General features: G+C 35.7%; 1 protein-coding gene, 1 non-coding gene and 1 pseudogene across 2 annotated transcripts; 1 reads left to right on the top strand and 2 right to left on the bottom strand.

Moving 5' to 3' along the window:
- Nucleotides 1–4,964: 4,964 nt before the first annotated feature.
- Nucleotides 4,965–6,169, bottom strand: LOC115978936 (PR5-like receptor kinase). Its single transcript, XM_031100861.1, has one exon. The coding sequence runs from the start codon at nt 5,983–5,985 to the stop codon at nt 5,056–5,058; it is 930 nt and encodes a 309-aa protein (XP_030956721.1). The 5' UTR covers nt 5,986–6,169; the 3' UTR covers nt 4,965–5,055.
- Nucleotides 6,170–16,394: 10,225 nt separating this feature from the next.
- On the bottom strand, nt 16,395–26,416 carry LOC115978937 (annotated as a pseudogene).
- Nucleotides 18,349–18,487, top strand: LOC115983015. Its single transcript, XR_004089832.1, has one exon. It is a non-coding gene; the product is annotated as a small nucleolar RNA Z247 (small nucleolar RNA).
- Nucleotides 26,417–27,145: the final 729 nt, after the last annotated feature.

The following is a 27,145-nucleotide window of genomic DNA, read 5'->3' as shown; positions in this document are numbered from 1 at the left end:
TGATTCTCAATGATATTGCATTTGGAGTTCCAAGTAGTCCTTGGTAGAAATCCACTACTAACTGCTTAATTTGCTCTGCATCCTCCAATCTTTTTCTTTTATTATCCAGAAAACCTTTGATACAATTCTTTGATTGCTTAATTTTAATAAGGTAGTGAAAATATGGAATTTTTGGATCACCCGGATTAAGCCATTTTTTCCTAGTGGATGTCATACTACATATAAGCTTATTGTCACTTTTTTACAATTACAAATACAATAGTTCTCTAAATTACTATTATCTAGGTGATATATGTATACCGTATTGTTTACTTACCATACTAACATTAACTTTCCTTTTCTTCTTTTTTTCCTACATTGATATTTACTACACCAAAATTCTAATTTGATCTTGTCTTTCTTTCTTATATCATTTATTTGTTAATCTGGAAAACCAATTGAAGGGTAAAAATAAGAAATTCTGAGTTATGCAGATTGTGGAAAATAAATTTAACAGGTTTTGAACATTGTCAAGCATTCAAAGTATCTTTTTATTTGAAGGGAAAGATTTCAATTTCCATACTAACTTGAGGTCCAGTTTTATTCAAGTGGAGGGGTTTGATATAAAACAAGATGCAGGGCTTAATTTTTATTGCTTGTTAATTTTTGAATTTATGTGTAATTTTCGAAATTTTAAGAGAGATGATTTTATTTTCTCGATTCTAGGTGTTTTAAGGGTTTGTTAGTAAAATTAAACTCCTATTATGTTATCTATATATATATATATATATATATATATATATAACCGAAGTTTTTGAAACTTCTACAATTTTCCACGTCAGCACAATATTAAAATAATAATAATAATAATAATAATAATAATAATAATAAAACTTTTCTAAACCCTAATACCGGTGCTCTACTTCTCTATATTAAAACTTTTCTAAACCCTAAACCCGATGCTCTGCTTCTCTATAATCTACTTGATAATTTAATGTGCTTTTGATTTTAATCCTATCAGGGGGTTTCTCTACTTGAAAAAAGGGTCAAAATTAATGAAGTCCTTGCTTTTTATGAATACAGGTATATGACCTTTGTTTTGACGCTAAGAAGAAATGCAAGCCTTTTGTTATTAATTTTCTGTTCCAATTTTGTTTCAGGCCCTTTTGTTCTGTTATAGTTTTCAGCGATTTAATTTTGATTTCGTTTTTTTTTTTTTTTTTTTTTGTATGAATATGTATTGTGCAGAAAGAGTTGGAGAGAGAGAGATCTACGGGAGGCCCTTCACTACTATCAGACCGGTGCCCTCTAATACTGATGAAGAGATTGCTGTATTAATTGCTGATCTGACACAACCAGATGAAGCATGGAGTTGAATATTATGTATATGAGATTGTTTTGGTATTGGACATATTCTTTTTCTTCTCTTTTAGTTTTATACTCTTGCACAGATTGTTTGTTCTTCTCTTTTCCATTATTATTATTTTTTTTTATCTGAATGCAACCAAATGACCAATCTTTGGAACTCTGGCATATTTTTTTATATATGTTTTATTTAATTATTAGGTGTCTATGTGTTAGGAGGAACTGGAGCATGACTATAAGAAGAAGAATGAAAAGCCACTTCAATCTGCATATTTTATAATTTTAATGAGAACCAAAGCAGTCACAATGAATCTAAGAGGAGATATGAAAAACTTGAAACCTTTGACTTTCAATTCTTTTATTCGTTTGTATATTATATGACTAAACATGTACCAAACATTGACTTTGTTATCATGCGATTGTTCATAATTGTTGGCTCATTCTAAGAAATCACAATGTGTATCACTATTGCACTCTTTTCTCTGTAAAAAAAAGGGGGTATTTGGTATCGGATGTTGACTGAACTCTTTTCTCTGTTTAAAAAAAGGGGGGGGGGTATTTGGTATCAGATGCTGACTGGTAAAAATAAGCTGAGTGGATGTGTTTTGTTTGATTAAATGATGGAGATTACTAACAAATTGTTTCTTATGATTTAGTATTTATCTGTGTCTTACACATTACAATTAGGTGTTGGATTTTGAAAATTTTCTTGGTTTTAATAATTGAAGGATGGGAGAGAGGAAGGTGCTAGACAAATACTACTCACCTGTCTTCAACCCAGAGGCTTTTGAGGGGTCAAGCACGCATGATGCTCCCCATAAGTAGATGTTATTGGTGACAATTATTTAGGTATTCAAAGGTTCTGATTCTACTTCAAATGTACAGATGCTTTGCTGAGCTTACCATCAAGACTGACCCACAAAATTTCAACTATATTGTTGAGTTTGGTGCTACCAAAAATTTTGAACCTGTGTGAAGAGGATGAGGTAAAATAAAATAAATAAAAATAAAAGTCTTGCAATCTTTTGTACATATAACATGGTTTTTGACTAAATATTTTGATTATTCTTTTAATTCATTAGGCAGCAGAGACAATAACCATTAAAGAGAAGTTGGAGAGATGGAAGATGCAATGAAATCTTTAGAGAAAAAAAGCCTTGGATTTGAAAAGAAAAATGGACATCATTACTACATTGGATGGGATGAAATCTATGAAGGTATTATTTGCTTTACCAATTCTATTTTTATTTATTAGGGTAGGCTATCATCTCACAGTGCCACAAATGGAATCTTTAAGTCTCAAATAGCCTATGTAAAAGATTATATGATGATAGATCAAAGTAGAAGGCCATGAAGGTTGTCTTTGGCCTTTCAGGTATAGGTTTTTATTTTTTGGGATGCTCTTCAAAGCATATACTTGGTTATGTGATGGCAATGTTTCTTTTAAATTTTCCTTCAAAGTCACTCACTTTCTTAAAGTAATTTTTATTTTCTTTAGTTTATAATATCTGGGTCTTTATTTTTCGTTCAACTTTTATGGGTTCAGTTCTTTTTCTTTTATTTCATGGACTTAATCGGCAAACAAGGTACCCCCACATGGTACTGCTCTTTCTTATCAATTTTCAGCTTCAATCTTCTTGGGTTTAATCCTTATTCAAATATGTTAAAACTTTTAAGGTTTTTGTTTTAATTGGTGGTAGTTGAGACTTGAGTGAGGATCTTGCAAAATATGCAAAAGTGTTAGTAGTAGGGGCTGATGGATTGGGCTGTGAGCTACTAAAAGACTTGGCTCAGTCAGGTTTCCAAAATCTCAAGGTTATAGACATAGATAGGGTTGAGGTAATCAATCTCAGGAAAAAAAATATCAAGTTCATGTTTTTTTTTTTTTTCTTTTTTAAATCATCACACCCATGTCATAGGTAATTTAGAAGATGTTACCATATAATAATAATAGAAAATTAAAAAAAAAAAAAAAGGTTATTTGGAAGATGTTGAAGCACTTGGGCAAAGTAGGTAAATGAAATCTATCAAGTATTTATCTTCCTATTTAATGATTAATTGTAAGCATATAAAACAGGCAGTCATGAAGGTTTTAGTTGCAATAGTGAAACTTGGGATAGTATTTAACATTTTATGGCTTTTACAGAAATTATGAACTTGAAGCAGAGGAATGAATTTTGTTGCCAAGTTGTGATGGGTGTGAACCCTCATCCCTCAATTTTTAGCAAAGACAACATTCCTGGTGGCTGTGATGTCAAAGTTTACTTCATGCTTTTTCATTTCATTTTTTACAATTTTGTGGAAAGAGTAATGGAATTGAAGTTGAATAAGACGAAAGAGAGAATCTTTTTTATGGTATGGCAATGGTATCTTCTGCATCGTCACAATTTGGCATTCCAACTTCTATGATTGGTGAGAGCATGTATTGGTAACTGTTTCTTCACTGTGTTGGCGTGCTTGACACAGCAATACGTGATGGAAATGTATGGTGCTAAGGACATAGATATAGTTGTTTCTTCAAGTAATTTCTATTTGAAACCGAGGTAAACTACATATAGTTTCGATAATGTTTTATAGAAAGAGAATGATTGAAACTTTACTTTTAGTTTTAATATAGAGCTACATTCCATTTGCAATGAGATGTTGACTCCAATTCCATTGATGATTTACGAAAGTCCCCTCTCTATATACCTGTTATCAATAAGTTATTTATGAAATGTTTTCCACATTGTCATTTGACCCTTTGACAATAGATTAATAGTTTTGTACATGAGCTATAATGCTACTTAGATTGATTACTTGATGAACAAATTAGTCTCTTATTGGTTCTTTTAATTTTTTTTTTTTTTTACCATGTGGTTGATTAATTATCTTTTTATTTAACTAGCCCGTGCATCGCACGGGTTAGCGACTAGTTGTATAAATTACAATACTTTAAGAATATTTTTACTTGAAAAATAAGTTTTGTGAAGCCATTAAATAAGCTTCCAAAATGTAAAACGGAAGTAAAGTTCTAAATATCAATAATATTTTCAAAAGTGTTATCTCTTCTGTCTTCAAGATCGCTTACGAATTTAAGGGTCCCGAGATCTAGATCATTTCAAGCTAGCATCACGAGCTGAGTTTTTGAGGCATAAAAAACTCCAAAATAAGTTTCATCTTCTAGTTTAATTAAGCCATGAGGCCCTCTAGAAGATTAAGCAGAATAGTTTCTTTAAGCACTAGCGGCAGGATATGTTCATCTTCTAGTCCCTCCTCTCCTTCCCCCCCCCCCCCAAAAAAAAAAAAAAAAAAAAGGAAAGAAAAATTTTCCTTGCTTTGTAGTATACTTTTAATTTATTCGCATCAACCACAGGGATGTATATAAACTTTTAAGGCTTTGCCTAGAACACAATTTGGGTCGTTTGTGCTGTCAATTATTTTGGTTCCTGACTGTTTTCTTTTAACAATTTTCAAACGCTTTCCTGATAGTTTCAACTTATAGAACTATCTTATTTTAGTATAGGTACCATATTGTTAATACATACATGACGATTACTACTGGTAGACTTGCATCATTTCTAATTCATAGTCGAAGCCGCAATGCCAGAAATTCATATTGTAGGTGATCATAAAAGGATGTTCATCTACAAGTCCAATATCAATATAGTTCACAAAGACTTTCATTACCATCTACAACAGATTAAAAGAAATGCAGAACAGAGATGCATTTCATAATGACATTGTTGCAGTAGAAGAATCTACAATTGTTCTTGGTGGGGAAGACCAGAAAGGCTTGGGAGAAATTTGCAAGGAGTCGAGGCTTCCTTCCAACATATCCACCACTTTACTGATTGATGGTCGGCTTGAGGGATCAGTCTGTATACACCACAAACTCACTATTATCATCTTCTTTACAATTTCTTCATCCTTTTTGCTAATGAGGCCTTGCAGTCCTAGTTCTTCATGAAGTTCAATGCGCTTGTAAATCCAGTGTGGAAAATATATTTCACTGACACGATCAACACTAACATCAAAATTCTTTCGTCCCCCAACCATTTCTAAAACCATCATTCCATAGCTGTAGACATCTGACTTATGAGAGACCCCACCAAAATTTCTACAAAATACTTCTGGAGCTATATATCTTGTAGTTCCTCTTGCTCCCAACATTGATATGACACTTTCTTCTCTAGGGCATATTTTTGCAAGGCCAAAATTAGAAATCTTTGGACAAAAGTTTTCATCCAAAAGAATGTTGTGAGGCTTTATGTCAAAATGCAAGATTCGTGTGTTGCAACCTCTATGTAAGTACTCTAATCCTCCAGCAATGCCAACTGCAATCTTGTATAATGTTTCCCACCCCAATTGACGGTCAGCATTTGGGGGATTTTCTTTATATATGAATTTTTCAAGAGATCCATTTGGCATAAACTCATGAATGAGAGCTCTTTTAGTTTCTTCAAAGCAAAAACCCATAAAAGTGACAATGTTAACAAGGGAGGTCCTACTGATGCTTGCAACCTCATTAAGGAATTCCTCCCCATTGCCCTTTGATTCTTTCAAAACCTTCACAGCCAAAAAACAACCATCTTGTAACTTTCCCTTGTATACACCAACATAGCCCCCTTGTCCTAATTTATCCTTAAACGAGTTAGTCATTTTCTTTATATCTGAATAACTGTATCTTCTAATTGCTAGTGGTAGAAAGGCCTCTACAGTATGATAGGTTAAAGTTTCCTTCTTCCAAAAATAAATAATTTTCTTAGATGAGAGCTTTCCACAGAAGTAGCAGATTATAACCACCAGAACTCCAATTCCAGCAAATGAAGTGACTATAATCAAAGAATAGAGATCACAAAGTTATGCATCGCATAAAACAGAGTAGCTCAAATTATCCCTTGAGATCTCTTGAACCTTATAAAATTTACATTTTCTCGTGGTGACAACAGACTAACAATGAAGAAAAAAATTGAAAGAATGGCTTGGCATGGGACTTGGGTTACCTTATGCAAAATAGAGTAGTGAGGTTTTGATTGACAGCTAGACTGGTTGCCTTGGAGAAAAATCATGAATTGTGAAAATTATCTATTGTAGGTCAATGAAGAAATTTATGCATCATTGTAGTTGAAATTTTGAGGACAAGTTTTAGAAGTCTTCTTATGGATTCTGTATAAAACAAGCACATCCTTTTGAATGATAAAAAATAGGCAAATGGAGACATGACGAAAACTAAAATAGAAGTTATTTGAAAACTTATCGTTGTATGAGATAAAAAATAAGTGCAGTATAGCTTTGATGGTTAGCCATACCAAGTCAAGATCCATACAAACAATGAGTTAGTTAAACAGAAAATATCAAAATGACGCAGCTAAATTGGCATGCTTTGAAATCTTAGGAGCCTTGCACAAGCACTATGAAAACCAATATATGTCTCTTATATAGTTTTCATAGCAAAGGAGCTACTTTTATGACTCGTAGCCTAAATTTATAAATTTTGAATCAGGAGAACTAGTTGCAGCAAATCTATTAGGAACCACTAAAACACACGTGTGCTCGCACGTGCACACACACACATTTTGATGAGAATAATCAGTTATCGAATAAAAAGGAAGTAATATTCTTTTGGAAAAATTATTAGTACTTAACGATGTAATCGAACCCACAATTCCCTCCATTTCCCTCGCAAAGGCTGCAGTTGCTCGCCTTCCATTTTAGCACAAACCCTTTTCTCAACGACTCTCCATTCTCTAAAGTCCAATCCCATCTCCAAAAGCTTCAACTGGTGCTAGAACCGAAGACTTGCACTCCATTGATACGTTGCTCAGCTTTGGGTCCTGTCTACACAGGGCTGGAACGGTGTCGTTTTCCCCATAACAACTACAATAAAGCTTTGAAGGCCAACTCTCATGCACCGAAGAGCTATAATTATAAAACAAAAATAGATCGGTTTGGTTTGGTGCTAGATCGAACTGGCCACCCAGAAGGGATATGCTGTTTATAAAATGTATACAATTGGATTTGGTGGGGGTGAGATGTGGGTGGTGGGTGGTTGTGGTTTGTGGTAGGGGTGTGCGCGGTTCGGTTTATTCGGTATTTTTTCAAATTTGTTACCGAACCGATAGGAATCGATTTTGTAATAATTAAAACCGATGCATACCGATTAGGGTCGGTTTTCCGACCTATGGCGGTGCGGTTTGATCGGCTCGGTCTAGTCGGTTTGGTCGGTTTGATTTGAAACATTAACCAAAAAAAATTTGTTCACTGTTCACATAAAAAATTTGTTCGACAAATCTATTCACAAAAATAAAATCTGTTCGCATAAAAAAAAAACACTGTTCAACAAATCTGTTCACCCAAATAGTACTCATCCAAGGACATATTAAATTACTCGCAAACACAAAGACAAATACATACGACACTTAGAAATACAAAGAGATATTAAAGTAAGTGCCTAAGTGGGACTAAAGTCAAACACAACCACAAAGTCATTTATATTATGCCTATGATACACAGTACACACGGCACTCAGAACCTCACCAAATACAAAACACTCTCAAATTCTCAATCACTCACAAACACAAAGACAAATACAGACACAAACACAAACACAAACACAAGCTCTCACCAATAAATCAAAATCATAAACTTCACTTCTCTTACAAGCCTAAAACCCATTGTACTATATTTTACAACCCCAAAAAACTACGAAGTACATGAGATTAAGAATCATTCATGCTTACCGTTGGTTTGCCGTGACTGGTGAGCGACGGCGAGAGCTCAGGCGAGAGCTCAGGCAAGCGCCGCTGCGTCAGGCAGTGACTGGTGGCTGCGTCAGGCAGTGACTGGTGAGCGACGGCGAGAGCTCAGGCAAGCGCCGCTGCGTCAGGCGAGACAAAGAGGCGAGAGCGAGAGAGAGTTAAAGGATATCAGGAGATTCAGGACAAAAGAATGAATTTATATGGTCTTGAGAATCTGAAAACCTAGCATAAAACGCACCGTTTTGCTTTAGCTTTTGTTTTTTGTTTTTAATAACACCCATACGACGTCGTTTCATTAAAAGAAAATTAAAATCAGAACCTGTGAACGACATTGTATCCAAACTGTAGGGAGAAACGAATACTGGGTTTGGTATCGGTTCGGTATCGGTGTGGATCGGTTTCACCTTCTTTGATCCGGTGACTGCACCGCACCGGCGTCGGAACGAGCTTCGCCCTCCGAACGCCGGCCTCGGCTCATTCGGTCGGTGCTGGTGTCGGGACGGTGTCGTCGGCGCCGGTCGGTTGGGTCGGCTCCGGTATTCATTTGCTCACCCCTAGTTTGTGGGGTGGTACTGTAGGCTTTGGGTTTGTTTTGTAGATTTGTTCACTTAGGCGTGATTATAGTAACACTTTACCCGCTAGGCTTGGGCCTATGAGAACAGGGGATCCAAATGAGTCATAGCTAGACATCCAACTCCATCGAGGATATTAGTGAGCAAAAGCTGAGAGCATGGAGTTATTTCCCTGGAGCTTTCCATCGCAGGTTTCAAACCTAGGACATCTACCTCCCAAACTCTTAGGAGTGAGCCCATGACCATTAGACCAACTACCTCCGGTCATGAAATTTGAAGACAAAGATTAACCGACCCTAATACCTTATAATAGTAATTGTATGATATTGACATCCACCCCACATTTTCTAGAGACATCTTTTTTATATCAAGACTATTCATTGATAGACCAATGCTCTTTCTTTCGATGGAAATTTTTTTGTAAAGATAATATTTTGTGTTTTCCAGTGTTTGGTAGTATAAAAAAAAATGTGTCAAAGGAAAATTATCTTTGGTCAACAGAAAAAGTATGGTTTATTTTTAGAGATTGTTTTCTATTCATTTTTTTTTTTTTTGGAAAATAACTCTATCTTACAAGAAGTTAAATAAGGGAAGTTAGAAGATTATTTTTTAACTCATTTAAAGTAATTACCGAATATAGGAAAATGAGATAGTTTTTTTACGGAAAATAATTTAAAGAAAATAACTCATTTTCTAAAAAATATTTTTGCCTAAACAAACATAGCGCAAATATTGAACCACAACACCCTTTGATAAAGTAATGGGCCACTATACCACCGAAAAGATTACATGACGTGGTTAGGTAATATAATTTTTATTGGGAAAATTATAAAGAGGTTTAAATATTATTTATATATATATACTATAAAGATGAAACTTTTGACTTTTGTTTGACTTTTTTAAAGCTGGCCATATAAGCTTTGCACTCAGCATAATTTTACACATCAACAATATTTATTAAAAAAAAAAAAACTTTATTTTTCTCCAAAGAAAAAGCCCGATAAAAAAAATTAAAAAAAAGAGAGAGAATTTTTATTGCAACTCATGGCTAAAGTGAATTACAACAGGTACTATTGGTGAGAATTTTAAGATTGTGGCATGTTTTATTCTAATTTAAAGCCTGTTTATTTATAATTCAAACCTTGTATTTCTATGTGATACTGTGATTAAAATGATTGATATTTTGGTAATTGATAATTCTCAAAGTTAAGTTGTATTATATATTCTTTATAGGTCTTTGTTAATTTCTTTAAGTTATAAATTTGCTTATATAGAACTGTTAGTGTTTAGGTGTATTTTGTGTGTGGTTGTCTTTAGAATGAATAGATTATGGCTTTGGGAATTTACTTTTTGACTAAGTTGTTTATAATTCTTGGGGCCTTGAAGCTTATTTCATTATAGTTTACCACAAATCCATTATGTATGACCTATTATCTATGCCTTTAAAAGAAAAGGTTTGTGAAAGAAAGGGTTATTTTTTGCCATATTTGATGCTTTGTCAATGGATATCATGACAACAATCTAAAATCTGATTGGCATGTATAACTTATAAGTTAGAAAATTAATAGATGATGAAATTATACCAGCAGCATCCCAAAGAAGCCACGAATAAAGATTAATGTGTAACTTGACAATTAATAAACCCAGCAGCGCAATCACTTTTTTTTTTTTTTTTTTTATTCTTTTCAAGGGATGGACCAAAAACAATGGTGTTCCTAAGGTAGTATTTGATAAGATGACTGATATTTTGTTAATTGATAGTTAATAAACCTAGCAACACAATCATATGTTTTATCGATTCATTTATGTTATTTTGTGCAATTTTTGCAGTGGATTTTCTTATTAGATATGTACTAATTGGAAGTATCTAATAAGAGTACTAAAGATTCATAATGATTTAATGTTATTCTTGATGTGCTGCTAATTTAAAGTAGTGAGAATGGGAATTGGAATTGTGCATGTTGATCTATAGAACAAATGGGGTTTGATGGATAGCATAGTGTCATATTTTTATGTTCTAGTCTTTTGCAGGAATGTTGAATAATAAAAACACAACAAAATGCATATAATTTATCTTGTGGTGGATTTTTGCATTGAAATTAGAGTTTGGGATTCCTCTGTAAATTCAAAATTTATAATGGAGAACAAATTGTGGGTTTTGTGAACTTGGGTCTGATTTAAAGGTGGCTTGGTGTTTTTGAATGTGTAATGTATATTTGGAAAAGAATTATAGGTCTGAGAATATGAAGTCTTTTTCATTGGAGACTAATATAAAAGACTTGGAATTGGTCTTAGCAATGGTATTTACCCTTTTCAATTTCTGTGAATGAGAGAGGTTTATATAGCAGATAGGAGATGAAACCAAAAAAAAAAAAAAAACATAAAAGCTCAACATATATTCCTTCTTTTTGTGACATATATAGGGGCAATTCTAAGCTTCTAACCATTTGGTATCTCAAAATTCTCTAAATGTGATGACCACTTTTTTGGTTACTAATATGGCAATTTGACTTGGTTGTGATAAAGCTGTCATTTTTTTTAAGGCGTGTTTGATTATGCTATTTATTTATTTATTTTTTTTTTTTTTGAGAAACATGATTATGTTAATTTTGAGATAACTGGTAAAGAAAACAATTATTTGTTTAATGACAGACATACATTGGTTTTGAAATATTAGAGGGTGAGTTCGAAAGGACCAGGAGCTTTATGAGAGATTCTTGGATAGGTTAAAGCACCTGAATGTATGGATAAGCTTTACAAAGTTAGAATGTAGTGTTTAACAAACTTTAGAATTGCTCCATATTGATTTATTTTTCTGGGTTTTAAAATTTCTGTTGCTTGCTTGGGTGGTGCTACGCGGGTATCAGCATTATGACCTAAAATAAATATATTAGCCAGGAAATTGACTAGATGGCCAAATCACTAATACACCAGCACTAGACTAGGTAGAGCAGCAACTTGTGAATTAGTAACAGGGAACCACAAATGATTGACTCTGTCACACACTAAACAACTTTCATATGAATTTAAAAGGCCTCCACAACAACTGTTTTAGGATAGCACAGCACATAAAATTCAGCTATATAATCCTGGGATCAAAACCTATCACAGCTCAATAGGAAGTAGTACTAGCAGTATGGTTTTAGAGGAAATGATTTAAATTAAATTTGAGAAGTCACTCTACCACAACAAAATATTCCCACTAAACCTTTCAGCGAAAGCAAATTTTAGATTCTTGCATAGCTCCTAAACAAGGTAGCATCTCAAAAAACCAATAGCGGGCCATGTCTTCAAGGTAGAAACAGTATCTATACTACTATTTAAGGGGCTTCCTTTGTTTGGACCGGATTTTTTTTTTTTTTTTGTTCCAAAATACCCTTACAACGTACCTTTAAGTAAGGGCAAAACTTGGTAAAAATGCTTCTTTAACTTCCACTAAAACATTGCCTACAAAAGAGGACCACTCTCCTAATGGTTTCCAGATTGCTTTATCCATTTATAAAAAAAATTAAAATTAAAACAAACACACATTTCCCGCATAGATTTAAAAAAAAATAAAAAATAAAAACACGCACACTCACACACACACATCTGTCATTATTACAAAATATAGTATAACACTCATCACACCTTTAGGTTTTTTTGTGATTAAAAAAAATAGTGTTCCTAATTTATAATGGATGCAAATTATTAACCTTTACTAAAAAAATAGAAAAGCCTTTGAGCACACGCATGAGTGCTCAGAGGCTAGTATATATAATCTCCCACAATTTCTATTCTTCAATTGGACCTTTAAAGTTTTCAATATAGAGCAATTTATTAGGTTATATGAATGAATTACACCGGTTAGGAGCATTGTTTTACTTAATGCTTTAGAATTCTAAAATATATTGTGTTGCTAATCCATTATATTATATTGTACGAAGAATTAATTTAGGATTTTCATTTGAATAAAGCAAATTATCTATAAGGAAAGTAGTGTTACGGTCAAGGGTGAAAATTTTAATTTGAATACTTTGACTAGGCTTTTGGATCCTTTGAGCATATTTTGATAAGATTAGGCAAGGTGGCTGCTCAAAATCCATTGTGCCATTTAGAGTACTTAATATCTACAAATTCACTCCATAGAGTGTATTTGATTTATGTGTAGGAACTAAGGGCAGTGGCATCTAATATTGAGCCAAAGCACGAGAATGAGGTCATGGCATTGATGAATAATTACAAGATTTGAAATACATTGAATGTAGTCCATTTTTCTCTATCTCTCTTGCCTTCCTTTTTTTGTCTATAAACTATATGTGGAGGTTGCCTTGGACCTGGCCAATGCATCACTCAAAAATTATGAAAACTGACTGAGAAAAGAGTAAAATAAAAACTCTTCCATTTTTATGGACCATACAATAAGGGTAAGTTTGTCTCTTTAAGATTTTTCTTTGTTGTTATATCTTTTAGATTATTCGAGAGAGATATAGTTATCTCAATGCATTATTTCTAATACCTTTCAAAAATGAAGAAGAACTAGGATCTCTATGTACAAATCTCAAAATTCCAAAATTTTGTAGGTAAAGCAACAATTGGACACGGGGAGAATGGAAAGATTGCAAAAAAATTGGTTCAACTATTTAGTACACTTTGTTTCTTATTCAAAACTCATAACTATGAATGCAACGGACACAATCAATGGAAAGAAAATGCCAAATCAGGCTTTTACACACTCAATTAAGCTTTAGATTAAATGTTATGGTCTATCTCAAGATTCTCAACACTATATAATAATACAAGTGTTATCAGTAGAATTTTTGTTTTCCTCATAACTGATGCTTTAGTAAAATTTGTCAACCACTTCTAAAAACAGGTGGCTATGTCAAGCCTAGCATGCGACACATTTGGCTATGGACATTAAAGGTCCATTTGGTTAGAAGAGTGGTAAGGTGGTAAAATAAAAAATATTTAGTTTTCTCTCATGTGTATTTGGTTGAAGGGGTAGAAAGGTGGAAAGGTGGAAAACTCTTTTATTTGGTTAAAAAGAAAAGCCGGAGGATAAAAAACATAATTTATATAAATTGAATCTTATGCTCTTGTTATATAATATATATGTAAGAAATAATTTATTTGTACTAGTTAAATAACATAAAAAATTATATTCTCAAAAAAAAATACACACACACTCATATATATATATATATATATATATTAACATATCATACGTATAAATTTATATTATTGGTTTAGTAACTCATTGAGGAAGGAAGGTCTCAGAAAAGAACTGAATAGAAAGAATGGGGTTGGAGAGAAGGACAGTTGGGGTTTGTTGTAAAAATTGGGTGAAATAAATCTGTTTACACAAAGTTAAAGAAGAGAGAAGAAAATATGACACAAGGAATTTACTTGGTTCGGCAATATGCCTACGTCCACTAGAGGCGATAGAATATATTTTCACTATAACGGTAGAGATTACAACAATGACTTGAAGACACTCTCACACAAACTCAAACCCCAAATACACTCTTAGTTCTCTCACAAATCAATAGAGAACACCCTATTGTATTTAGATAAGTTGCAAGACACTAATTGCTATCCGTAGCTCACTTGCATGCTTCCTCATTTGATCCACCTCTATTTATAGCCAAGGATTCAGCCGAAATGCCACCAACGTGAAACACCAATTGTTAAGGAATTCAACAATAGTGGCCAAGCATTTATTGCCAAAGAATTCATACAATTCGGCTAGCACACTCTTCTTGACAATTCATGAATTCAATGAAGTCACATATTTCGGCTGCCTGCATGTCAAGTGTTCTAGACCAATGGGAATGCAAGACTTCTATCAACCAAGAAGTAAACAAATTCGGCTGAGTCCATGCAACAATTTCATGCATGCAACTTCTTTGCATTTCTTCACGTATAGCAATTATGCAACTTTCCTATGTGCCTAATTGTCAAGTCACCAATTTTGACAATTCAAGCCATTCCAACAGGAGTGGGGCAATTTTGTCGTTCCCCGGCAAAAGGTGTGAAAATACCTATTTTCTTTTCAATTTGGAAAGAAGTTGAGAGGGTATTTGATATATGCATTTAAAAATTGAAAATTGTTGTTTGAAAACATCTATCAAACACCTCGAGTTTTTTGTGAGCCTGGACCAAAAAATTTCCTCCCCTTCTCTCCAAACAATACTTACTCTTATTTTCTCCCCTTTATTTTTCGTCCACCGTGTCCTGCTCCTTTATTTTCAAATGTTTCAAAATAATGTTACGACTGGACTGAGAAAGAGAAATTTCCTATTACCAAAAAGAAAGAGAAATTTCTAGAGAGAAAAACTGACCAGTGCACTTCCAAGCACGAGGCCTATCTGGGCAGAAGCACTTGAAATGATACTTAATATGATCGAACCCACAGTAACCTCCACTATCCTCGCAAATGCTACAGGTGCTGGCTTTCCATTTTAGCACAAACCCATTTCTCAACGACTCTGCAATCCCACCTCCATAAGCTTCAACCGGTGCTAGAACCGAAGACTTGCACTCCATTGATACGTTCTTGATCAGCGGGTCCTGTCCGGACAGGGCCAGAACGGTGTCGTTTTCACCATAACAGCTAGGATAAAACTCTGTAGGCCAACTCTCATGCACAGAAGAGTTACAATTGTAAAACAAAAAAAGATTGGTTTGGATTGGTGCTGGATCGAACCGGCCACCCCGAAGGGATATGTTTTTTATAGAAGGTATACAACTGGAGTTTGGATTTGAGAAGGCAGAGTTTGAGACTATAAGCGTCTCGTTTTGGTAGAAAATTTCATGGATGGTGTAATTGTTATTGGATATGAGGATAGTTGGATGGCCATTATTGTTGCAAGAGAGGTTGAATCTAGGGTAGCCACAAAAGGAGTTTTGCTTGTCTTGGATGTAGAATGGGAATCTTATGGCTTGCCCATCACCAAAGTCTTTGGGCACACTGCAGGTTTGGAAGTATGGGTCCACAGCACCTAAGGATTTTTTTGGTACAAGGGAAAAGAAGATTATAATAATATGGTGGCAACGAGAAAAGAAACAGGGCATGAAGTATATTTGACGCATTTGTGGAGCTTGAAATAGTGGAGGGTAGAGATATGCAGAGAAAGATTATTATAATATGGTGACCGAATGCCTGAAAGAGGGTTTGGGGGGTGGGAAGTGGAGAAGGGATTAAAATAGTAGACATAAGATAAGGCGGCTGAATGCCTTCGAGGCTGCTTCTGAGTTCTGACAGCTTAAGACTTTTTTTAAGTTTGAAAGTTTTGCAACTGTCAACTTGACCCACTGTCCTTAAATCCAAATCAATCAGTAATTTCTTGGAACCCTCGTAAAAACTGGTTGGGCTAAGTTTGGTTCATGTTGCAATCTGATCCCACTCTTCTTTAACAGCGGCATCATGCCATAATGAGTTTGGACTTTGGAGATGCTGTCTTTGCCCACTCCATCCCGAACCCATGGGTACTTGCCACAACCATTTCTAATAAACGGGTTTTACCCACCCTGCATAATAATGGGGAGGGTTGGGAGTTTACATCTCGGCTTTGCCTATAACACAATTTGGGTCGTTTGTGCTGTCAATTATTTTGGTTCCCAACTGTTTTCTTTTAACAATTTTCAAACGCTTTCCTTTAAGTTTCAACTTATAGAACTATCTTATTTTAGTATAGGTACCATTATTGTTAAGACATACATGACGATTACTACTGTAGACTTGCAGCATTGCTAATTCATAGTCGAAGCCACAATGCCAGAAATTCATATTGTAGGTAATCATAAAAGGATGTTCATGTACAAGTCCAATATCAATATAGTTCACAAAGATGTTCATTGCCATCTACAACAGATTAAAAGAAATGCAGAACAGAGATGCATTTCATAATGACACTGTTGCAGTAGAAGAATCTACAGTTGTTCTTGGTGAGGAAGACAAGAAAGGCATGGGAGAAATTTGCAAGGAGTCGAGGCTTCCTTCCAACATTTCCACCACTTTACTAATTGATGGTCGGCTTAAGGGATCAATCTGTATACACCACAAACTCACTATTATCATCTTCTTTGCAATTTCTTCATCCTCTTTGCTAATGAGGCCTTGCAGTCCTAGTTCTTCATCAAGTTCAATGCGCTTGTAAATCCAGTGTGGAAAATATATTTCACTGACACGATCAACACTAACATCAATATTCTTTTGTCCCCCAACCATTTCTAAAACCATCATTCCGTAGCTGTAGACATCTGACTTATGGGAGACCCCACCAATATTTCTACAAAATACTTCTGGAGCTATATATCCTGTAGTTCCTCTTGCTCCCAACATTGATATGACACTCTCTTCTCTAGGGCATATTTTTGCAAGGCCAAAATCAGAAATCTTTGGACAAAAGTTTTCATCCAAAAGAATGTTGTGAGGCTTTATGTCAAAGTGCAAGATTCGTGTGTTGCAACCTCTATGTAAGTACTCTAATCCTCGAGCAATGCCAACTGCAATCTTGTATAATGCTTCCCACCCCAATTGACGGTCAACATTTGAGGGATTTTCTTTATATATGAATTTTTCAAGAGATCCATTCGGCATAAACTCATAAATGAGTGCTCTTTTAGATTCTTCAAAGCAAAAACCCATAAGAGTGACAATATTAACATGGGAGGTCCTACTAATGCTTGCAACCTCGTTAAGGAATTCCTCTCCATTGCCCTTTGATTCTTTCAAAACCTTCACAGCCACAAAACAACCATCTTGTAACTTTCCCTTGTATACACCACCATAGCTCCCTTGTCCTAATTTATCCTTAAAGGAGTTAGTCATTTTCTTTATATCTGAATGTTAAGGATGTTAAGGATACAGCTGTAGCTACAGCTGTAATTGCCGAGGATAGTAGCTGATGTATATTTGAATTTGTAAATCATATTTTGAATAGGATATGATAGGATAGAATTAGGCTTGTGATGAGATAGGATGAGGATAAGGTAGAATTACTTTAGAATTTGTATCTCAGTGAAGTATATCCTTCCGGATTGATATATCAGATTGTATTCACATTTGAATTGTAACAAACTCTTATATATACAAAATGCCTTGAACCGTGATGGTAAGGCTTGGAAATCATTTTTGTATATCTGATTTTACATGGTATCAGAGCCATTGTGACATACGTCTTTTTTTTTCAATGGCTTCCTCGTCTTCATCAACCTCTGTTGTCAACACTGCCACTTCTTCTTCTCCCACTTCCCTCACTACCATCCATCATCTCATCACCATTAAACTTACCCGTGACAACTACCTACTTTGGAAAGCTCAGATTGTTCCTTATCTTAAGGGGCAACATTTATTTGGCTATCTCGATGGAAGCACTCCTGCTCCACCTCAATCTCTCACTGTTGAAACCGATGGAGACATTCAAGTCATCCAAAATCCAGATTTCAGTCAATGGTACTTCCAAGACCAAATGATTCTTAGTGCCATAATATCCTCCCTCTCTGAACGTATTTTGGCTCATGTAGTAAAATTCAACACATCAAGGGATGTGTGGCAAGCCTTAGAGAGAATGTTTACCTCTCAGTCAAGGGCTAGAACAATGCAAATCCACTATCAGCTCGCCACTTTGAAGAAAGGCAATTCCTCAATTACTGATTATTTTCACCAGTTTACAACACTGGTTGATACACTTGCTGCTACTGCTCATGCCTTGAATGATTTTGAAATTATCTCATTTCTCTTGGCTGGTTTAGGATCTGAATATGATTCATTTGTCACATCTGTGACCACAAGGGTTGACCCTTTATCAATTGATGAACTATATGGGCATCTATTAGCTCATGAATTGCAGCTTGAGCATCAACAACCAACTGTGGACCTCTCCATTGCAGGGGCCAATTTTGCGGGACGAGGACCCTCACGTGGTGGTCGTGGTGGTGGCTCCTCTCCCTCAGCAGGCCGTGGCTCCTCTCCTTCTGTAGGCCGTGACTCATCATCCAAATACCAAAGAAATTTTCGAGGACGGGGGCGTGGTCATTCCTTTTCCCCTCAAAATCGTCCTATTTGCCAGGTTTGCCACAAGCCAGGGCACACGGCTTTGAAGTGCTATCACAGGTTTGATAATTCCTTCTCCACTGACACTACCAACAACATGCATGCTCTGCTCGCCGCTCCACAGGCTCCACCCGATCTCAATTGGTACCCTGATTCTGGTGCAACTCATCATCTCACATCTGATTTTGCAAATTTGAATGTAAAGGCGGAGGAGTATCACGGGTCTGATCAGATTCGCATTGGTAACGGTATTGGTTTAAATGTTAAACACATTGGCTCTACGAAACTATCCACTCCTTCCTCTTCTTTTATTTTACAAGATGTACTTCATGTGCCTCACATTACCAAAAATTTAATTTCCGTTCATAAATTCACATCTGACACAAATACCTTTATTGAGTTTCACCCCTCTTATTTCTTTGTGAAGGATCGAACAACGGGGAGAGTTTTGCTGCGCGGGCTGAGTAGAAATGGGCTGTACCTTTTTCCTTCTGCTTTCAATAAATTGCCTTCATCGTCATCTGTCTTTGTTGGTGAACGTACTTCTCCACAACAATGGCACTCACGCTTGGGACATCCTGCTTTTCGTATTGTTAATCATGTTCTTTCAAAATTTAGTCTGCCTGTTATTTCCAGCAATGTTGTTCACCCTTGTCCTGCTTGCCTCAGTTCTAAGAGTAAACAACTTTCTTTTTCTTTATCTTGTACTCAAATAAATTTTCCTTTGGATTTAATACACACTGATGTATGGGGTCCATCTCCTATTTGCTCTAAATCTGGTTTCAAATATTATGTCTCTTTTGTTGATGCGTTTAGTCGCTATACTTGGATTTATCCCATGACAAATAAAAGTGATGTGCTACCAATCTTTATTAAATGGCAAAAATATGTTGAGCGTTATTTTAATCGCAAAGTCAAAGTTGTTCAATCTGATTGGGGTGGTGAATATCGCTCACTTAACAAATTTTTCCAAAATAGTGGTATTACTCATCATGTTTCTTGTCCTCACACGCCTCAACAAAATGGTGTTGTTGAGCGCAAACACCGTCATCTTGTGGAAACTGGCTTAGCTTTATTAAATCATGCACACATTCCGCTTCAATATTGGGAAGATGCTTTTCAAACAGCTTGTTATCTGATTAATAGACTCCCCTCTTCCACAATACAAAATCTATCTCCGTATGAAAAATTGTTTGCTCAAACACCTGATTATAATTTCTTGCGTGTTTTTGGTTGTGCATGTTGGCCTAATTTACGTCCTTATAATTCCCACAAACTTCAACCACGCTCCACTCAATGTGTCTTCCTTGGTTACAGTTTACTTCATAAGGGATATAAATGCTTACATCTCTCCTCTGGCCGTGTCTATTTTTCCAGAGATGTGCTCTTCAATGAAGATATTTTTCCTTTTACTAGGCCTAGTTCTCTAAATTCCGAGTCAGTTTTACACTCTTTACAGGTACAGTCCTCTACTGGGTTTCACGCAGCAACTCCTTTCTCAGTTGGACGAAATTTTGCCACTATAACTTCTTCAGCCCAAAGTGTTCCTTACCAAGCCCATTCTGAAAATCTTCCCAGCCCACACATACTGACCCGTCCCTCTTCTTCTCTACCTCATTCTAACCTCATTCCCTCATATATCTCTACGCCTCCCTCACCTCTCCATCAACCTTCCCTTCACGCCACAACCACCTCAAACGTTCAACCCACACCCACCGAACCTCAACCCACACCAACCGAACCTCAACCCACACCCTCCACCTTTGAACCCACACACACCGACCCACTACCCACACACACCCACACCGACCCACTAGCTACAACCACCGACCCTCACCTCCAGCCCACCGACCCTCAACCCACTCATCCTATGATCACCCGCTCCAAAAATTCAATCACCAAACCCAAAACCTTCACCGATGGTACCGTGCGATATCCGGTTCCCAGTGCGCTCCTCGCCGATGGCAATTCTTCCATTATTGAACCCACCTGCTTCACCAATGCTGTGAAAGACTCCAACTGGCGTGCTGCCATGAATGTTGAGTTCGATGCTTTGCTCAAGAATCAAACATGGATTCTTGTTCCTTCTCATACTGCTCGCAATGTCATTGGGTGCAAATGGGTGTTTCGAGTTAAGCGTCATGCCGATGGTTCCGTTGAACGCTATAAAGCCCGCTTGGTGGCTAAAGGATTTCATCAATTGCCGGGAATTGACTTTGGCGAAACCTTTAGTCCTGTCATCAAACCCACCACTGTCAGAACAGTTCTTTCTATTGCTGTTTCAAGAGGTTGGGTTCTTCGCCAATTTGATGTTCAGAATGCCTTCTTACATGGCCATCTATTTGAGGATGTTTATATGTCTCAGCCTCCTGGTTTTGTTCACCCTCAATTTCCTAATCATGTGTGCAAACTGAAGAAAGCACTTTATGGGTTGAAGCAGTCCCCTCGAGCTTGGTTCGCCAGGCTCTCTTCTCACTTACTTGCTTTGGGATTTAGAGGTTCGAGGTCTGATTCTTCACTATTTATTTATCATAGTGCTACTGTTACTATATATTTCCTCATATATGTGGATGATTTGATTGTTACTGCCTCAAAACCTTCTGCAATTGATGATCTTTTGTGTAATCTGAAGACTAATTTTGCTATTAAGGATCTGGGTAATCTTAATTTTTTCCTTGGCATTGAGGTTCTGCCAAACTCCTCGGGTCTTGTCTTGTCTCAGAAACGTTACATCATTGATCTTTTAAAGAAGACAAATATGCTTGAGGCCAAACCGGTCTCCTCTCCCATGGCTCAGTCCACTAGTCTATCTGCTTTTGAAGGGGATCCTCTTTCTGATGTCACCATGTATCGTAGTACTGTTGGAGCTTTGCAATATCTCTCCATCACCCGTCCTGACATTTCTTTCACAGTCAACAAACTCTCTCAGTTTATGCATCGCCCTACTGACATCCATTGGCAGTCTGTCAAACGCCTCCTGCGGTATCTTAAGCAAACTATTCATTTTGGTTTGCGGCTGTATCGCTCAAAGTTCAACACTCTTCAAGCCTTCTCTGATGCTGATTGGGCTGGTTGTCGTGATGATCGGCGGTCTACTGGAGGTTTCTGTGTCTTTTTGGGCAACAATCTCATTTCCTGGGGTTGTAAAAAGCAGCAGACAGTGGCTCGTTCTAGTACAGAAGCTGAATACAAGGCCCTTGCCAATGCTTCAGCTGAGGTTAAATGGTTGCGTGCCCTTTTATTTGAACTTGGAATTCCTATCTCTAGCTCTCCTGTTCTGTGGTGTGACAACATAGGTGCAACCTATTTATCCTCCAATCCAATTTTCCATGCTCGCACTAAGCATGTTGAGATTGATTTTCACTTTGTTCGGGATATGGTAGCTGATGGCTCTCTTCTCATTCGGTTTCTGTCTACCCGAGATCAGCTTGCTGATATTTTTACAAAGCCTCTGTCTTCCTCTAGATTTGCTCTTCTTCGGACCAAGCTCAATGTATCTCCAATACCGTTGAGCTTGCGGGGGCGTGTTAAGGATGTTAAGGATACAGCTGTAGCTACAGCTGTAATTGCCGAGGATAGTAGCTGATGTATATTTGAATTTGTAAATCATATTTTGAATAGGATATGATAGGATAGAATTAGGCTTGTGATGAGATAGGATGAGGATAAGGTAGAATTACTTTAGAATTTGTATCTCAGTGAAGTATATCCTTCCGGATTGATATATCAGATTGTATTCACATTTGAATTGTAACAAACTCTTATATATACAAAATGCCTTGAACCGTGATGGTAAGGCTTGGAAATCATTTTTGTATATCTGATTTTACACTGAATAACTGTATCTTCTAATTGCTAGTGGTAGAAAGGCCTCTACACTCTGATAGGTTAAAGTTTTCTTCTTCCAAAAATAAATAATTTTCTTAGATGAGAACTTTCCACAGAAGTAGCAGATTATAATGACCAGAACTCCAATTCCAGCGAATGAAGATGGAATAATTTAATTTCCATATACTGTCCAAGCACACGTGAATATCAATTGCAACAAGAAGTATGATTGAAGAGGCATCTTACCTAATGCTATCACTACTACTCTTTTGTTATTCCCTGCAGCAAGATCCATACAAAAATTTTGTTAGTTAAACAGAAAATATCAAAATAACGCAGCTAAATTGGCATGCTTTGAAATCTTAGCAGCCTTACACAGGCACTATGAAAACCAGCTCATGTCTCTTATATAGTTTTCATTGCAAAGGAGTTACTTTTATGACTCGTAACCTAAATTTATAAATTTTGAATCAGGAGAACCAGTTGCAGCAAATCTATTCTGAACCACTAAAACACATGTGTGCTGGCACGTGCACACACAAATTTTGATGAGAATAATTAGTTATCGAATAGAAGTAATATTCTTTTGGAAAAATTATTTTGATGAGAAAGTTTTTAATTTGAATACTTTGACTTGGCTTTTGGATCCTTTGAGCATATTTTGATATGATTAGGCAAGGTGGCTGCTCAGAATCCATTGTGCCATTTAGAGTACTTAATATTTACAAATTCAATCCATAGAGTACATTTGATTTATGTGTAGGAGCTAAGGACAGTGGCATCTAATATTGAGCCAGAATGAGGTCATGTCATTGATGAATAATTACAAGATTTGAAATCCATTGAATGTAGTCCATTTTTCTCTATCTCTCTTGCCTTCCTTTTTTGTCTATAAACTATATGTGGAGGTTGCCTTGGACCTGTCCAATGCACCACTCAAAAATTATGAAAACTAACTGAGAAAAGAGTAAAATAAAAACTCTTCCATTTTTATGGACCATACAATAAGGGTAAGTTTGTCACTTTAAGATTTTTCTTTGCCATTATATCTTTTAGATCATTCAAGAGAGATACAGTTATCTCAATGCATTATTTCTAATACCTTTCAAACATTAAGAAGGATTAGGATCTCTATGTACTGATCTCAAAATTCCAATATTTTGTAGGTAAATCAATTAATTGACTAGAGTTTTATGTGTAGATTACTATGTAGAAGTTTAGTGAAGCAACAATTGGACACGAGGAGAATGGAAAGATTGCAAAAGAATTGGTTCAACTATTTATTACTCTTTGTTTCTTAGTCAAAACTCACAACTATGAATGCAACGGACACAATCAGTAGAAAGAAAATGCCAAATCAGGCTTTTAAGCACTCAATTGAGCTTTAGATTAAATGTTATGGTCTATCTCAGCGCTATATAATAATACAAGTGTTATCAGTAGAATATTTCTTTTCCTCATAGCTGATGCTTTAGCAAAATTTGTCAACCACTTCTAAAAACAGGTGGCTACGTCAAGCCTAGCATGCGTCACATTTGGCTAATGGACATTAAAGGTTCGTTAGAATAGAAAATATTTAGTTTTATTTCATGTGTATTTGGTTGAAGGGGTAGAAAGGTGAAAGGGTGGAAAACTCTTTTATTAAAAAAAGAGGAGGATAAAAAACATAATTTATATAAATTGAATCTTAGGCTCTTGTTATATAATATGTAAGAAATAATTTATTTGTGGATAAAACTTAAGTACAATACCTTATGTGCTGTTTTTTAAGTTCATTTCTTAAAATTCAGCCATGTGACTACTTAACTAAAAAATACACCTCATTTTCATTAAAAAAAATCCACATGACAAAATCTTAAGAGAAGAACGTAAGGACCAGTACCTAAATTTTGTACCTAAGTCTTGCCCTTTATTTGTACTAGTTAAATAACATAAAAAATTATATTATCAAAATATATATATATATATATATATTAACATATCATACATATAAATTTATATTATTAGTTTAGTAACTCATTGAGGAAGGAAGGTCTCAGAAAAGAACTGAACAGAAAGAATGGGGTTGGAGAGAAGGACAGTTGGGGTTGGGGCAGTTTTGTCTTTCCTCATAAAAAAGCGTAAAAATGCCTATTTTCTTTTCAATTTGGAGAAAAATTGAGTTTTTTGTGAGACTGGATGGAAAATGCTTAGGCCTCGCCAAACATTTGGGCTATGGACATTAAAAGTTTCAAATGTTTCATAATAATGCCTAAGGTAAGGTTTGGATTGGGCTGAAACGCATGCATCTGCGTTTCAGCCTTTTTTTTATTATTATTATTTTTTTAAGCTGATTTTGTTGACTTTCAGTACTTGCACGGTTTATGGACTCACCAATATGTTTTTCAGCCATTTTTTCTTTAAAAATGGATCTTGTAGTATTATTTACACATTTAAAAATTATTTTATTGTCGTGTTTTCAGTTTTCAATTTTTAACTGTATCAAAAAAGACCGTAAGGCTAGACTAAGAAAGAGAAATTTTCTAGAGAGAAAAACTTACCAGGAAGATACTCAAGACCAGTAGTATTAGTGCAGTTCCAAGCATGAGGCCTATCTGGGCAGAAGCACTTGAAATGATACATAATATTATCGAACCCACAGTTCCCTCCACTATCCTCGCAAATGCTACAGTTGCTGGATTTCCATTTTAGCACAAACCCATTTCTCAACGACTCTGCAATCCCACCTCCATAAGCTTCAACCAGTGCTAGAACCGAAGACTTGCACTCCATTGATACGTTGCTGATCAGCTTCGGGTCCTGTCCAGACAGGGCCAGAACGGTGTCGTTTTCGCCATAACAACTAGGATAGAACTCTGAAGGCCAACTCTCATGCACCAAAGAGTTACAATTATAAAACAAAAAAAGATTGGTTTGGTTTGGTGCTAGATCGAACTGGCTACCCGGAAGGGATATGCTGTTTATAGAAGGTATACAATTGGAGTTTGGATTTGAGAAGGCAGAGTTTGAGATTCTAAGCGTCTCGTTTTGGTAGAAAATTTCATGGATGGTGTAATTGTTATTGGATATGAGGATAGTTGGATGGCCATTATTGTTGCAAGAGAGGTTGAATCCAGGGTAGCCACAAGAGGAGTTTTGCTTGTCTTGGATGTAGAATGGGAATCTTATGGGTTGCCCATCACCACAGGTTTTCGGCACACTGCAGGTTTGGAAGAATGGGTCCACAGCACCTAAGGATTTTTTTGGTACAAGGGAAAAGAAGATTATAATGATATGGTGACAATGAGAGAAGAAAGAGGGCATGAAGTTTATTTGACGCATTTGTGATTTGTGGAGCTTGAAATTGTGGAGGGTAGAGATATACGGATAAAGATTATTATATAATATGGTGGCCGAGAGAGTAAAAAGACTGAAAGAGGGTTTTGGGGGTGGGAAGTGGAGAAGGAATTAAAATAGTAGACAACTCATAAGATAGAAAAAGTCTGGCACAACTTGTGGTTTGGGGAGGCGAGTCTTCACATAAATCTACTATTATCTCTCTACCCTTCACAACGACACGGGCGGAGTTGCTTTTTACTTGCTGACAGGAGGCTACTTCTGAGTTCTGACGACGTAGACTCATAAGTTTGAAAGTTATGCAACTCGACCCACTATCCTTAAATGCAAATCAATCAGTTATTTCCTGGTCCCATCGTAAAACTGGTTGGGCTAAGATTGGTCATAAAAGTTGCAATCTGACCCCACTCGTCTTTAACAGCAGCATTATGCAATAATGAGTTTGGAGATGCTGTCTTTGCTCACTCCATCCACGTCCTTCCTTGTCATTGTGACGACAATTTAAATCCGAACTCATGGTACCTGCCTCGTCCGTTTTTAATGGATGGGTTTTACCCGTCCTACATTATAAATGGGGTGGGGGGTGGGGGTTAACATTTCACCCCACGCTCATCCGTTTATATTTAAATAAGGGTATCTTTAGGATATTGGTTTATATTTTATTTTAAAAAAGTTTTAACACAATTTTTATGAAAAATAAAAAAAGTTATCAAAATATTAATTTTTTTTTTTCTTTTTCCTATAAAAACTTTCTTAAAATGAATTATTAATCAATGCCTTAAAGACATTCGTTAGCGTTTCCATTTAAAAAACAAAAAAAATTATAGATTTTTTTATAAGAAATACATGTGTTTTTAGGTTTCTAACTTTAAATTTATGAGTTTTTTATATTATATATTGAATTTATGCTTTTCTGTTTTAATATTTACGTTGTTTATATTTTTTTAATTGTTCTATATATGTTTGAATTGTTTTTGTATTTCTTATTACTATTATTTTTGTATTGTTATGCTTTGAGAAGGTTTTATAATGTTAGAATTAGTTTTTTAATGTTTTATGAGTTTTAATTTAATGCGTTCAAAATAAGCTTTTAATAAATTATATAATAAAAAATTTTAAAATTTGAGGTACCTGTGGGTACCCACTAGAATACGACGGGTAAAAAAAGCCTGCCCGAATTAAAAGTGGGGCGGGGGCGGGTAATAGGAAACCACCCAATTGCCCCACACTACTTTCCAAACCATCAAACTTATGTTATTTTTTAAATGGATTCCGAAGGTGTCATT

Source organism: Quercus lobata, chromosome 3, assembly GCF_001633185.2.
Source record: "Quercus lobata isolate SW786 chromosome 3, ValleyOak3.0 Primary Assembly, whole genome shotgun sequence".
Classification (NCBI taxonomy): Eukaryota; Viridiplantae; Streptophyta; class Magnoliopsida; order Fagales; family Fagaceae; genus Quercus; species Quercus lobata.
Note: the sequence above shows the minus strand (reverse complement) of the source record. Positions and strands in the feature narration are given on the sequence as shown.

What these genes read in the sequence shown, in the direction of transcription:
- LOC115978936 (XM_031100861.1), bottom strand. Translation starts at nt 5,985, where the DNA reads ATGACTAACTCGTTTAAGGATAAATTAGGACAAGGGGGCTATGTTGGT.